This window comes from Carassius auratus, chromosome 46 (genome assembly GCF_003368295.1).
Source record: "Carassius auratus strain Wakin chromosome 46, ASM336829v1, whole genome shotgun sequence".
NCBI classification, from domain to species: Eukaryota; Metazoa; Chordata; class Actinopteri; order Cypriniformes; family Cyprinidae; genus Carassius; species Carassius auratus.
Genome location: NC_039288.1, coordinates 16,846,966 through 16,861,843, shown reverse-complemented (window position 1 = coordinate 16,861,843; position 14,878 = coordinate 16,846,966). Strand labels below are relative to the sequence as shown.

At 35.0% G+C, this 14,878-nt stretch overlaps 1 protein-coding gene across 1 annotated transcript in view; it reads left to right on the top strand.

The window, feature by feature from the left end:
- The window catches only part of LOC113063697 (potassium/sodium hyperpolarization-activated cyclic nucleotide-gated channel 1-like), a 50,290-nt gene that overhangs the window by 7,349 nt on the left and 28,063 nt on the right, over nt 1-14,878 (top strand). The window contains exon 3 of the mRNA XM_026234029.1: nt 2,965-3,126. Within this exon, the coding sequence (XP_026089814.1) occupies nt 2,965-3,126 (162 nt within the window). The remainder of the gene's footprint in view (nt 1-2,964; nt 3,127-14,878) is intronic.

Below are 14,878 nucleotides of genomic sequence, written 5' to 3'. Positions count from 1 at the left end.
TTCTCTCAAAACACTTTTTGCATTAGTTGCATTATTTGTAAACTAAATACATTTGTTTTATGTTTTCCAGCTCTAACCAGCTCTAAATCTTCTTTTTCTGGTGTAGTAAACTCATTCTGTAGCTCACCTGGTAGCTCTTCATTACACTAGCAATACAAAGTGAGGAAATCACACGTCCTAATAAAAAGACTTCTAGAGATGAGCTAAAATTGCAGGGTTCCTTAAGCAAATGTATTTTTAGCTCACATTTCCTTCTTTAATGCTATAAGGTTTAGGGTAGTTGGTATGTTATTTTCAAATGGAATATAGCATACACATTTAATTTCTGAGCTGCCGCGATACTTACAACAACCAAAGCAATACAATGTCACCTGATTCGTATTCATATGTTTCAGAAAAAACTAACCAAAGCATCACTCATTGGACATTTCACATCATTTTGCAAAAAATGTCGCCACATGCATGAGCCTGGGTTGACTTAAGATAGTCTTTTGTGTTCATCAGTGCATACCTGTCATATACAGTGGAGACCACTTTTACAATTCATTCAAGTCCCAATGGATAAAATCATGTCCTGCTATACATTTTTACCCATTGAAAATTCTGTTTCACCAAGCACTGAGTCCACACTGTGAGAGTAAAATGCAATTATGTTGTTGTAAATAGTCTGAGAAGTTGTGTATAAGTCTAAATGTAAAAATATATAACAACTATAGTCTCTTCATTTGACTACACTGAATAAACAGCAGAACAAAAATACAAAATGTGTATCTCTTTCGCACACACACACTTCCTCTAACCCCCTATCCATTTCTCTGCATTATTTCACTCCATTTAAAATTGCCACCCGCTTCCGTCTTGCCAAGCCTGAATTGATTTTTTTAGGGAATTCAAAGCCTTTCACCCCTCTGGAGTCTCTGTTGTGCCAGCGCATAATGTAGTTGCATATGGACTAATCATCTGTCGTGTTTATATGTAATCTCATATCATTGTCAGTCTATGTGCCCCTGTTTTGTATCTCCCTCTCTTCTTTCCTCTCTCATTTCTTTGCTCCTGACAGTATTGGCTATTGTGAATCATAACCAAAACTACCTTCTGCTTAAAACATATGCAAATATCCCAGGCACTCGGTAAGACAGACGAGGACTCATGCAGTCGTAAGACTACCTAATGTTTCACGTAAGAGCCTGTGGGCGGCATTCTCAATGAAACCTCTTAACACAGTGTTTCTCAACGGGGTGGGTCGTGACCAAAACAAGTAACAGGTCTGCTCTGACAATGCCAAATGCAAATTATGAAAAACAACTTACCATAAAATTGTGCATATTTAGGATAGCACAATATGTATTTTAAAAGGGAGAAGAATATCTTATTTGATGCCAAAGGTGCATGCTTAAAAATAAAGGTTCCAAAATGGGTTTATTTCAGTAATGCCATTGAAGAACCATTTTTGGTTCCCAAAGAACCTTTTAGTGAAAAGTTCTTAAAAGAACTATTATTTTCTTAGTGTAAAGAATATTAAAAAAATCTAAAGAACCATTTTCCACCATTAAGAACCTTTTGTGTAAGGTTGCATGAATGTTTATAGTTCTTCATGGAACCATCAATACTAAAAAAGAACCTTTATTTTCAAGAGTGAATTCCATAGAAGAACCATTTTGGGTTCCCCAAAGAACCTTTCAGTGAACACTTCTTGAAAAAATTTATTATTTAATAATCAAAAAAAATTTTAAACTATGACGAACCTTTTGCACAAATGAAAAGTTTCCATGGAAATGTAATAATCATTTTTTTTAACTACCAAAGCTAAGCATCTTTTTTTTTTTTTTAGAGTCTACTTTCGTGCAAAATCATATGTCACTTGGTAATATGGTAACATTTTGAATATTTTGGCCCAATGCTTGTACGAATATGGTAAATCACACTTCAGATGTTACGTATTGTCAAGCTTCCCATTTAGCCTATGCCAAGTTAATTATTTCGTTTATTGTTGGGCCATTGCATTTGATGGTTAAACAGGCCTAAGATGGTTTGCTGGTTTTAGCTGACTTAAGATGTTCTCCCAGCCTGGCCAAGCTCAAAACCCTTCTAGCCAACAGACAAACTAAGGCCATCTTAGCTAGTTTAAAAGATTTGCCTTTTCAGCAGGACAAACAACTTCAAGACTGTTTTGTAAAGACATTTTAGTGACTTTTATATGATGTGGCAATGTGGCATCACAGTGAGTTTCCACTCACTGTCTATTGTAAATTCTGAAACCTAAGGCAAAACCAGTTGAGAACTGCTTTGAACCGTAGAACAGCCCTTTTCATTGCAGTTTTATTGATGCATAGCTATTAAGTATCAGACCTTTTAGTAGGCGGAGATGAGATGGATAGCACACCTTCTCTTCTCATGTTGTCTTTGGGGTCGAGCGTAATTGTTTTGAATCCTCCAGGGCAGTGGCTCATTTTTCTGCGAAATGCATTGCTCCCGTGATGTTCACTTTATACTCAATGCATTATTAGCTATATAAATCTACAAAGAGGTGAAAAGGCATAACATTCTCAGTTTTGTCTACATAGCAATTCTAATACAACATAACACTGGTTATTAAGAACAAGGGAGATCAGAGTAGGAAACAGTCTATGAGGCGTATCTAGTTGCTTTTCAGTCTTCACATTAAGTTAAGTTGTTATAGATGAAATTAAATTGAAATGTAGCCAATTTACTTTCTTAATAAATGTTACTGTTTTTCTTGTGCAAGATTCATCAGTGCATATTATACATTTGAGGGAATTAAAATTTTTTTATTTACTTTCTCTGAACTCTGAAATGACTGTTAATTAAATCACATGGCCATTTGGGTTGGGATAATAATAATAATAATAAAATACAAATAAACAGTTGGGGAGACATGCTCCTGTCCTTTAAATATTCATTAATGAAACCTCTGCCCTTTTTCTCCTTGTGTTCCTCCTTCAGATTTTTCATATGACATATGACCTGGCGAGTGCAGTGGTAAGAATCTTTAACCTGATTGGCATGATGTTGTTGCTGTGTCACTGGGACGGATGCCTGCAGTTTCTGGTGCCTCTCCTGCAAGACTTCCCTCCTGATTGCTGGGTGTCACTAAATGGTATGGTTGTAAGTATACAAAACTTTTCATTACTCCTCCAGAACTATTTTCAGATTTGATTTTGAACTACACACTGGATCAGGTCAAAATTACCATTTGATCAGTGGGCAAGAAAATGATTTAGTGCAAAGGTTCTCTAAATGTTTAACTGTTCTTAATTAAGAAAAGTATGAAGAATGACAGTAAATATATGCTGTGTCAGTATTACCGTAATTACGAGATGACAAAATTAATCGTTTCTATGGCAACTTTGTTGGTTATAACAGCAAAATACTTAGTCACTACATAAATTCACCTCTTGCAAAATACAGAAGAACAAAGAAAGCACCTGCTACACTTGTAATAATAAAATGGCATATCAAACTGAAGTATGAGTAGAGGTCATTAACTAACTAGTCTTTGCTGTTTGTCTGACTGTCTGATACTGCATGCAAAACTGGAAAACACTTGTGAAAATCGTAAGCTCCAATCTCTGCAACACAGCTTCTAAAGGACAGGGATGCTATTATCATTTTTGCTAGGAACCTAAATCATGTCCTAACATGCTGAAATTATGAGTGATTGTGAAGAAAATCTTATCATTAAATTTGTTTGCCAGTTTATTTATTTATTTGTGGAGGCAATTAGTAACAAATGAACTAGATATTTCAGAGACAAAATTTTATATACTACATAAATTTTTTCATTAGTTTTAACAAAAAAGTCTCAAATAAATTATATTCCTTTACAAAAGATTTTAGATTTTAAAATAGATTTTCTATTTATCAAACAGTCCTATAAATAACAATGATACCTTTCTAGCATTATTTCTGAAGAATCACGTGACACTGAATTCTGGAGTAAATAATTAAATTTTTCTTAAACATTAAAATAGAAAAATGTTCTTTTAAATTATAATAATATTTTATAATATTTTTTTTCCTGTATTTTGATCAAATAAAAGCAGCCTTGGTGTGCACAAAAAAAACCTATTCTGAATTCTAGGTTAGCACACAAAAAAGGGTTGATTGCTCTACATGCTGACAAGATATATGGAATGATGTTACAGACAATATTCAAAAGGAATTGCAACTTTATTGTATTTACCTTTTCAATTTGTGGATGCATACATTGAGACACCATCCAATTGCAATTGCAAATCACACATTTGCGTTTCCATTTTCTTTTCCAGGCATGAAAGATGTCTGCCAAGTCCATTTGCAATTGCATTTCCAATGTATTAAAAGTTATGATTCTGTCATTTTGGAATAGCAATAGAAAAATCACCAATTGCTATTTCAGTTTCTCCACATCCTGCTCCAACCTTCACAATATTCAAGGGGAATCTCAATCCCCTTTGCACTTGCATTTCCAGTGCCTAAAACAGTCAGCTGTCAGTCAGTCTTGAGGGTGGGGTTTATTGACATAGTCGGAAAGTATGCCACACCCCCTACTGGTGGAAAACCAAGAACAGTCCACAAATTGAAAATGCAATTGCACATACAATTTGCAATTCCTTTTGAATATTGTCCAGAATATCATTTCATACAGACAGTCTGAAGTTGTCCGTTTTTGGCCAGAATAAGCTGAAGTGTGCAATCCAAAAACTGTTCATTGTCAATAGCCATTTTTGTTGAATTCACTGTAGGTTTGGTGGTTTTACATGACATCACAACAGACATGTGGGAAAATTAAGAGGATTTCAGACAAGTCAGAGTTTCAAACTTTAGTATGTTTGAAAAAATCATGACACCTAAAACCATTTACACAACATGACTGCAGCAATAAACCAAACAGCCAGTCAGAATAATATAAAATAAAAAAAAGTAAATTAAACAGCAAGCATATGAATATTTAGACTTGCACGTCCCATTACTGTTACAATCCGAGAGTCACTAGGCAAAACATTTTACACTTGACCTTTATCAAACGAGATCTGTTCAGCTAATCAGGACAGATGGCTCGCTGTAGTTTTTCACTGCACATCATGTTTGTGCTAAATGGATGTTTAAATGCCAAAAAACATTTTCGAATGAGTTCAACTCACATTCCAGGTCAAACTGCATCGCTGGTAAAAACATTAGGCTTTTTTAGTTCAAGGCCAACTCTTTATAGGAAGTCATATTTCTCAAATTTTTTGCTAACAAAAATGATGCATTCACTTCACTTTGAAAGTGTGCACAGCCATCAGCAGACGGCCTGTAATGGGCATGTGCAAATCTCTTTGCATATTCGTCTGAGCTTGACATCACATTGGATGTCTTGGGTGGTGGTGGTGGTGGGGTAATAAGGATGTTTGCAGTTACGCAAGCATAACTCCTCAAGTGCTGTGGGGCTCAATCTACCTTTGAGCTGCTCTGTGATACTGCAGACCCCTCGGCTCTGGAGGGACTTACCGGGAATCAATGCTAGTCATGATTTGAAATGTTCCGAAACCTCTGGCTCTGTTGAACGTGACATTTCTGACAAATTGAAGTTGCTCTGTGATGAGCGTCATGAAGCCTTAGCTGTGTCTGTTTTATCTCAGAAACATTTTTACATCATGCACATTATTTGCCTCAAAAAATAAGTGACATACATGACATAACTGCTCTCCAAAAATGTATTTTTGAAATTCTAAGCATTCAAATGCACTTAAAAAGAAACATAATATCTATCTCACATCTTTTGAAAGATAAAGAAGAGGTCAAACTCTTGTGGCATTTCACTGCAGTTTGATGCGATTGGAAGTTGATATTGCCCCTTGTGGCTCTGATTTAAAATTCTAGCCTCAAGTTCTTTATTATTATTATTTTATTTTTTAAAACAGAGAATGAGAACTTATTGCAGTACATAAACACTTGAGATCGGTTACAAAACTAGTTAGCATTTTAAAAGATCATATGAAAGCTATTTCAAAATCAGAATGTTCCAAATCAGTTAACAGTTTTAAAATGCTAGATGTTTTATCACTAATGCAACAAAAAGAAAAGCAAATAATGCACACTGAGAGTGTATTTGATTATCTTATTGCCACAGATGATGCTGGGAAACGTAATGTAAATTGGTATCGATAAGATACTCACCAGGCTGCATTTAATTAATAAAAAAAATTGTTGAAAATGTATTATATTTTAAAATGTATTTTATTTCTGTGAATTTACAGCATCATTACTCCAGTCTTCAGTGTCACATGATCCTTCAGAAATTCTAATATTTCTGATTTGATGCTCAAAAAGCTTTTCTATTTATTGTCAATATTTTTTCAGGATTCTTTTCTTTTGCAACAATGTTAATATTTTCTCTCTCTTTTGATCAGTTGATTGCATCCTTGATTAATAAAAGTATTTTACACAAAGAAAGATCTTCCTTGTTTTAAACTTGGTTGTTTACAGTATAATGACTTATGTAATGACTATTTACAATTAAACATTCCAATTTCTATGTCGCTAGTGTCAACAATTTAAAATACTGCAACATTCTGCGCTCATTTTTTAAATATGATCATTCCGACATAACTTAAAATTGTCTCTTGAAATTCCAGTTGCCTAAAAACCTGCACACATCAACCATGACTACTGAACGCAGATCGCGCTTAATATTGTCAAACAGTCAATTGTGCCGTGGTTTATTCTCTTAAAATGAGCTTGTGTTATTTTGATGTGATATTTCCTCAGCAAGGGGTTTCTAAACTGAAAGAGATATACCACCTCCTCCTTTCTGTAAATTATATCAAGACTGCATCATTATTTTCCATCTGTCTCATTCCCTTGGGCTTGGTTCAGACAATTGCCACAACCAGAAAATCATAACAGAAACAAACAGAAAATCAAAAGCCATGGAAAGTGTTTTGTTTTACTTTCCTGTACCGTACACATCCATTTTTTTTACGTACCTTCTTAGCCTAGGTAGATTTTGCTCCCACTGTCCATCTTCCTCTTTGTGTTCGAGCGTCTTTGTGTGACTTTGAATCAATGACCTCCCTGTTTACCTTTGCACTACTTTCTCCTCCCCCCCAAAAATCAATGCAGATGAAAAATGAGCAAGGATTCCTGGTGCTTTCTTTTCTCCGTGCAAGGATGGGGGTCCCAGAGGGAGGCGGTGGCCCTGCTGCTCAGTAATTCAGGGTTTAGGCGGGCGAAGTGAAGATGGCGATATAATACCCTGGCGGGGGAGTGCTAATTGGGACACTGAGTCTGAGCAGACACCAGGCAACACCGACTGTGTTACCGGCCAGGCTGTCGGGTTAACTTAGCCATCAGAGAGGTTAGCGTTTGGAGGAATGTCTGGGGATATCGACATGCCTCCCACAGCAGGATCTAAACCAAGTGACTGTAACTTTAAAATCACAGTATAACTCATTATTTGAAAGAGATAGCACAAGATGGGCCACATTCCACACTTGTAGCTTCATTTTTTCCATAAATTACATGTATAATGTTAATTATCCCTACTGAGGCATTCTGAAATGGTATAGTATTATCATATTCCAATCATATATATATATTTTTTTTTTATAAAACGACTGTCATAACTTAGTATTTTTCAGCATAAACAAAAATCCTATTGTATTAGATCAGCATTTATTTTTTTCAATATTGATGAGAAATTGTATTAGAATATATCATTGTATGAAATTTATAGGAACATATAATCTGAGAAATGACAGTATTATTAATTCTGTTGGAATGAAAAGAATAATAAGAGTTCAAATTTAGGAAACATACATATTTTTTTTTTTTTTTAAAACAGCACTATTTATGTACTATTAGGTATATTTGACACTTAAAAGTACTCCATAGTCATGTCCATTGTCACTGAAACACAGAATGTGTAAAAACAGTGACATTAACTAAATTTACTGATTTATATATCATTTTATAACCTCTGGCCTCCATTTCTAGACACCTATTACTGTTTTCAGTGTTAAAACGTGTCTTAAAAGTACAGGTTTTTTTTTCCCCAAGAGCAAAACAAACTGTATTCCAAAACATGCCCTCTTTAAAGCTGCAGTAGGGAACTTTTGACGCTTTAGCAGTTAATAAACAGAACTGCTTGCGTCTTGCGGAAGAACATCGTAGCCGGAACTACTTCTCTCTGTTTATGTCTATGAAGAATCACAAAGGTACTGGGTTACTCCGCCGCGGTACCCCCGAAGCAATCTAAAATAGTCCGAATATAAACACTTATTATAGGTGCACCCTAGTGATTCAGGACAAGCTAAAAACACAGTTTGGAAAATGGATTCATGGTGTACTCGCTTATTATATACATTTTTCTACATTTTGAACACAAACAAAGTTACGGACCGCAGCTCTGATTGGTTGTTTCTTACCGGGAGCGATGCATTTCTGCAAATGTCAAAAACTGGCAGATTATCTGTCTCATATTCTACTGTCAGGACATAATGACAGGTTTAACAAATACTTTTTACAAAAGTTACCAACTGCAGCTTTAAATTACTGATTGCTCATGAAAAAGTACATTCACATCATTCAAATCATGTTTCTAACACGAGCCTTCTGCAAAAACACACTGCAAAGAGGGAACGTCAATAACTATAATTATATTCCACATAATAAATAATAAATGAGTTTGTAATTGAATGATGTGTTGCATGCAATGTTCCTCTGTACATGTGACTCGATCATGAATTTTGCATCATTGTATGCATTATTGCCACCAAACATTAATGAGATGCTTCATTTGATCTTCTGTACATAAAATAATCTACATCATCCTAATGGATGCCTGTAGTAAATCATTTAATTATAGCTCATGCACGCAGAAGGAAAAGGCAAAGGAGGTGATCGGAGTGCTTGGAAAATCCAGTTGAAATGGCAGTTAAATTTGATGACAGCCAGCCTTGAAGAAATTATACTTTTCACATTGAAAGTTTTTGTCCAGATCATAAGAGTCCTATCAAGTTATATCTACATCAGGACAGTAAAGCACCTCCAAAAAAATCCTAAACGCTTCTTGGTCTCGAGGAACATTCATACTGACAATCATTTATATGCTGATTTGCATACAACTCAATATCAAATCAAATCACAAAGAACTTCCCTTTTAGACATAATACTTTTATATTTAAACTCTCTAATCTAAATGCATAAGGGATCATATTTAAAAACACATTATATTATAAAAGGATGTTATATTATCTTGTATTATATTTTATATTATTAAATAACATTGTATTATATATAATGAAAAAGATTACAAAAAGACAACAAATTATATATATATATGTATGTATGTATGTATGTATGTATGTATGTCTTTTTTTTTGGCTGTATTATGAGGTAATGTGTGGAGTAATGTGTGTGTTTGTGTGTGTGTGTGTGTGTGTGTGTGTGTAGTTTTACATGCAGAGATGGTCTGCATGTGATCCTATACCACTCTCCCAGCACACACTGGCTGCTGTCACCCGATTGGCTCACTCTTGAATAGCTGGATAGTAACCAGGCTTGTGTGGGTTGTGTGTGTGAGAGGATGAGAGAGAGGGAGGAAAAACAGTTTCTACACACCTTTAGACAGCACTCTCCTCATGTTTAGACAAAAGATAGGTGTAGTAGTGACATTAAAAGCCCGCTGGCCTCTCCGAGCACAATTTCAATCAGCTCTTGTTTTGTATTTTTAATCTTCAGTTTCATTGACCGCGACTGTATTTCTCTCGTTTAAACCATTACTCCAAATGCCAGTCTAAACTGTAAGGACATATTTTATGTTACGGTTCTACAAAATCATGACTATTGCCTCTGCTATAAATAACCTATAACAGCAAACTCATGAGTGCTCTCTGTGTCTGTGGATTGGATGGTTCGTTTTGGTGTTAAAGGTGACGTGTTGGCATGCTGACATATGGCGCCTTTGCACTTCTTGTGTCCCGAGTATGAGCCCCGGCTCATCGACCAATCCCCTCCACCTCTCCCACTTAACTTCCTGTCTATATACCATCCTTTCCAAATAAAGGCAAAAACACAAAAACATAAATGCAGAAAAAAAAGTGACATAATACAGATTGGGTGTGAGCATTCAATCTAAAAGCTGGTGTGTGGGACAGGTTTTTAGGTTTAAGTAACAGGCCACTGGTGTTTCACTGTAATCATCAGACATGATAACACAATCTGTAAAAGCTCCCACAGACTGAAATAGAGTGCACCAGTTGGGTTCCCCATAGAGGAATTAATTTCGCAATAATGCATATAACATTCAAGACAGACCTACTATGAGCTCCAAGCAATTATAATAATACCTTTTTTTTTAAAAAAACCACCCACAATCCTTATAAGAGACCAATCAACCAATCAGAGAAGTTCTTGTTACCATGGAAATGATAAAAGCAGCTCAGTAACAACTGCCCACTCCCAAGCATGGCAAATTACCCTCCCAACATTGAATAAATCAATCCGCATTGTAAAACAAATAGTCTGAATAACTAAGCCATTTTCAAATCAAACCGTTTTCTATTGGTCAATGCAACAAATCAGTTGAACCCGTTGCGAAATCTGCATGGGGAAAACTTTCTCCCTCCCATGAAATTCCCCACACACACGGATTACTATTAAAATGACAAGATTTTGCAAGGGAAAATTCAAAACCAAACAATTTAAATTGTGATCGCAGTTTAAATCATTGGTTTGGCTCATTTAGTCATTTGAAAGAATCTGTTAAGTAAATTACTTATTGAATCTCTCATTATAAAGACAATTACTTGTAATGGTTGTGAATGAATTAGTGTTTTTGAATGAAACAACTGAGTAACTTGATAGTCCCTTGTGTTGGTCCTGAATGAATCAGTGTACTGAATGAGTTAGGTGAGTCATTCAGATAAAACATCAGTCACTTACTGGTGAAGCAAAGTAACATACAGAAAGAGTCAACATAAATCATAATGTCCACACAATGTCCTGTTGTCTCAGAAATGAGTTTTTCCTTCACATTGTTTCATGCAATGTCTAGCTTAGACCTTCACACAATCTTAAATCTCAAAATACCTTTTGTCTTTTTGTTAGGTTTTTCATGTCAACGAAATGCTGTCATGATCTGATTCCTGTTGGAGCAGAGAAATATTGATTATATTGATATTATTACAGAGAAAATAAATGGAAAAAATGTTACTGGAACAAAGGCTATATAAAAGTGGACAGTCACTAATGCTTACAGCCACAGATAAACATGAACATAGATAAAAAGATTCTGAAAAACACTCATATATATATACGTAAAAACTATTCTGTATGCACTGGTACACAGAAAGAAACTCATCTGACCCATCTAAAGAGAGCAAGACCCTATAATATGCATTAAATCCAGTAATGTCCTGCAGCCCACAACTTCATTAAGCCCTCTTTATCTACCGCATATGGCTCTTGATCTTCTGTAATGCTGAATTAAGAACAATATCATTACTGTACTCTCTAAACGACCTCTGTTTTCAGAAAACGTTTTGAAACTTGTGGCTAGTTAGAGCGATAAGACGGAGAGAAGCTGAAATATGGATGCGTGTGGCCTTTGTGTGCGTGTGTGTATGTGCTTGTGTGTGTGTGTGCTTTGGGAAAAGATTGAGCCTCATTTAAATTTTTATTGCACAGTAGCTCATCAGAGGAGAAAAGCCCATTAGAACAAAGGTGATTTCCAGCTTATTTATAATAAGAAGCACTACTACCTGACTCATTATCTTCCTGCTTAAACTTCTCACCCACAATGCATGGAATAATGTACACTGTAAGCTCTGACGGTATCTTCTTTTATTCTCAGTCACATTTTTGTCCTAAATGCATGTAAAAGGCCCCACGTCCTTTTGGAATAAAGAGGTTACTTTTCTAAGATAAACACAAAGCTACTTTTGAATAGCATACTACTTATTATTTTAACAGTATGTATACTGTGCTCAGTATGCCAGCGGTATTTTAGTATGATTGAGGTACTTTTTATTAGTAGCTTATATATTTTAGCAATTTTTATTATTTTTATTTCAGTTTTAGTTATTTTAAACTTCAATTAAAATAAATTATAAATAATAATAAAGTTATTTCAATTAACAATTATTATTATTTATTTATTTTTTACTGCAGAGGGGTTATTATACAAAACTGGAAATGCAACAAACCTGCATTTATTTCCAGTAGCACACTACTGTACATCCTTTATCATTGCATACTACTTCATTGTTTCAAATAGTGCTTAAAAAATAATTATTGGCTGTTATCAGTGTGTACTGCACAGTATCTCCATACTGTAAGCAATATGCTGGTATTCCATTATGAACAAAAGACGACATTTCCCAAGGCAATTATGAAGAGACTATCATAATGAGAAGTCATTTTGTGAGAGATTATGAGAGTAGATAACATTGCAGAAAGCCAAATTAGAAGGAGTAAGGGATCATTAATCCTCTCAGGTTTATGAAAAGTAAATAATCCTAAATAAAAGGGAAAAAGTGGCTTTGTCTTTTTGGCACAAGGCACAAAAGCAGACCAGAATATGCAGGGCCAGATGTTCAGAAACATCTTTCTTTTCTTTTTCATGATAATCAAAATATTTTTGAGAGTTTAGCCACTCCCTGACTGGATTACAGCAACAGAAACAGCGATAAGTTAAGTTGAAATTGAGCTCTATCAATAGTTTAGTCAACTTGTAAAAACCAGCAAAAAATGCTTTGACCGAAATAGAGAATTTCAAACGGCAAACCTGTTTTTGATTTACAGGTTTATTTTGAAAAGCTGTACATTTCTATCAGTTTTGCTGTGTCTCCTCCTAAGATGTTGGCAAATCAATAGCCCACACTTTTATTTAATGAAGTCTCCTTGTTGTAGTAATTAATTACCAGATGTAAGGGATAAAACAGGGATCTGTTTGGGAGATGGTAAAAGATTGCTTTTAATTCTCAAGAGGCCTGTTGAGACGATTGCTTGGCCATTCGTTTTATCTCACACATCACTTTAGATAGCTCAGCTGACATCCATCAGGAGAAATACAGGGGGGGGGCAGAGAAAGGTGAGAGAAGAAGAAAAACACATTCACAAAGTTAGGAGGAGATGGATAGAGAAAGAGAATCCAGAATCCAGAAGATAAAAAGAACAAGAGCTGATAGCTGACAATGAGCACAGAAAACAATCCATCGTTCACTCTCAGAAAAAAAAAAGTACAAAAGCTGTCATTGGGGCAGTACCTTTTCAAAATATATAATGTACTTTTGTACCTTTTATGTACATTTCAGGTACTAATATGTACCTTTAAGGTACCTTTTTTTTCTGAGAGACATGCAAGCGTCAAATTTTTCATAAACTGTGGTCGTCTACAAAAGAAATAAATCTTAAATCTGTTTTATTTAAAAGCATAAGCATGCACTGCTCTGACTGGAGATACCTTTTATAAAAAATGAAAATAAAACATAAAAAAAAACTATTTTGAAAGATTGGTCCCAATTTTTTATTAAGTGGCCTTAACTACTATGCACTTACATAAAAAATAAGTACAATGTACTTATTGTGTTCATATTGTATTGTAAAACACTTTTGCTGCTATTGAGGTGGGATAGGGGTAAGGTTAGGGAGAGGGTTGGAGGTATGGGTAAGTTTAAGAGTGGGTTAAGGTGTAAAGTATGGGTCAACAGTGTAATTATAAATGTAATTACAGAAATTAAATACAGATGAAATTACTTGTTGTTTTTTTAAATATAAGTACAATGTAAAAACGTGTATGTACACAATAAGTACATTGTACTAAATTATTAATTAAAATGTAAGTACATAGTAGTTAAGGCCACTTAATATAAAGTGGGTGCGAAAGATTTTATTTTGTGGGGGTGGGGGGATGCAATATTTGTTGCAGTTAATATTTTCATTTGCAGTAAAATTGTATACATTTTTCAATTTTACATCATTATAATTGCAGGTTTTCTCAGCCATAAAACAGATTTTTAGCACAACCAGTACTACAATAAAGAGTAATTATTCAATTAATTTTTAATAGCATGTGCCCTGAATTTTATTATTATTATTATTATTATTATTATTATTATTACTTTCTCCACTTAATTACTGTGTTTTTTTTTCAACATCATTGTTTTAGAAGCACATATGCTGTTAAAATAAAATGTTATGATAGGGTTCAGCGACCAATCAAAACCTCTCAGTTCTGTCTCCGATCTGCACTTTCCTTGTATAAATGAACATTCAGAAGTTTAAGAAAATGACATACTGCATGTTCAGACGCAAACGCCTCTTCAGGGGGAGGTGGTTTATTCGAGTCCCTTATTACCCTTTTCTGACATACTGGGCTTGTAAACGTAGCGTGTGATAAGCTGCAATGGCTGAATTGAATTGAATTTCAATCACTGCATGTCTGGTCACATCTGAGAGAGTCACACCAGGGTGAGGAGAGCGGTTGCATGTATGGTCGCAAGAACTTCACAGATTTGGGACGGCACTTTGATTGCCATTGTTGAACAGGTGTATGAATTTTCCAGACAAAGAAGTGTTTATGTTGGATTATTCACATGTGGCTATTATGCAGATGAGCCAAGCAATATGACCTGAGCAATACATGGACACATGTCAACACCTCGTGTGTACTTTTCTCTCTCTCTCTCTTTCTGGGATTTTCTACGTGGTGCTGTCTTTCTATGACACCTACTGTAACACACACATATACTGTAACATACACACAGATTATCAACACATTTCCCAAGTGGGCTCCTTTAATCATCAGCAGACCACTTAAGGACACACAGCTATCAAATATGCCAGTGCTTTGACGTGTTAGTTAAAACAGTGTCTGAGTACAGAGGATGAG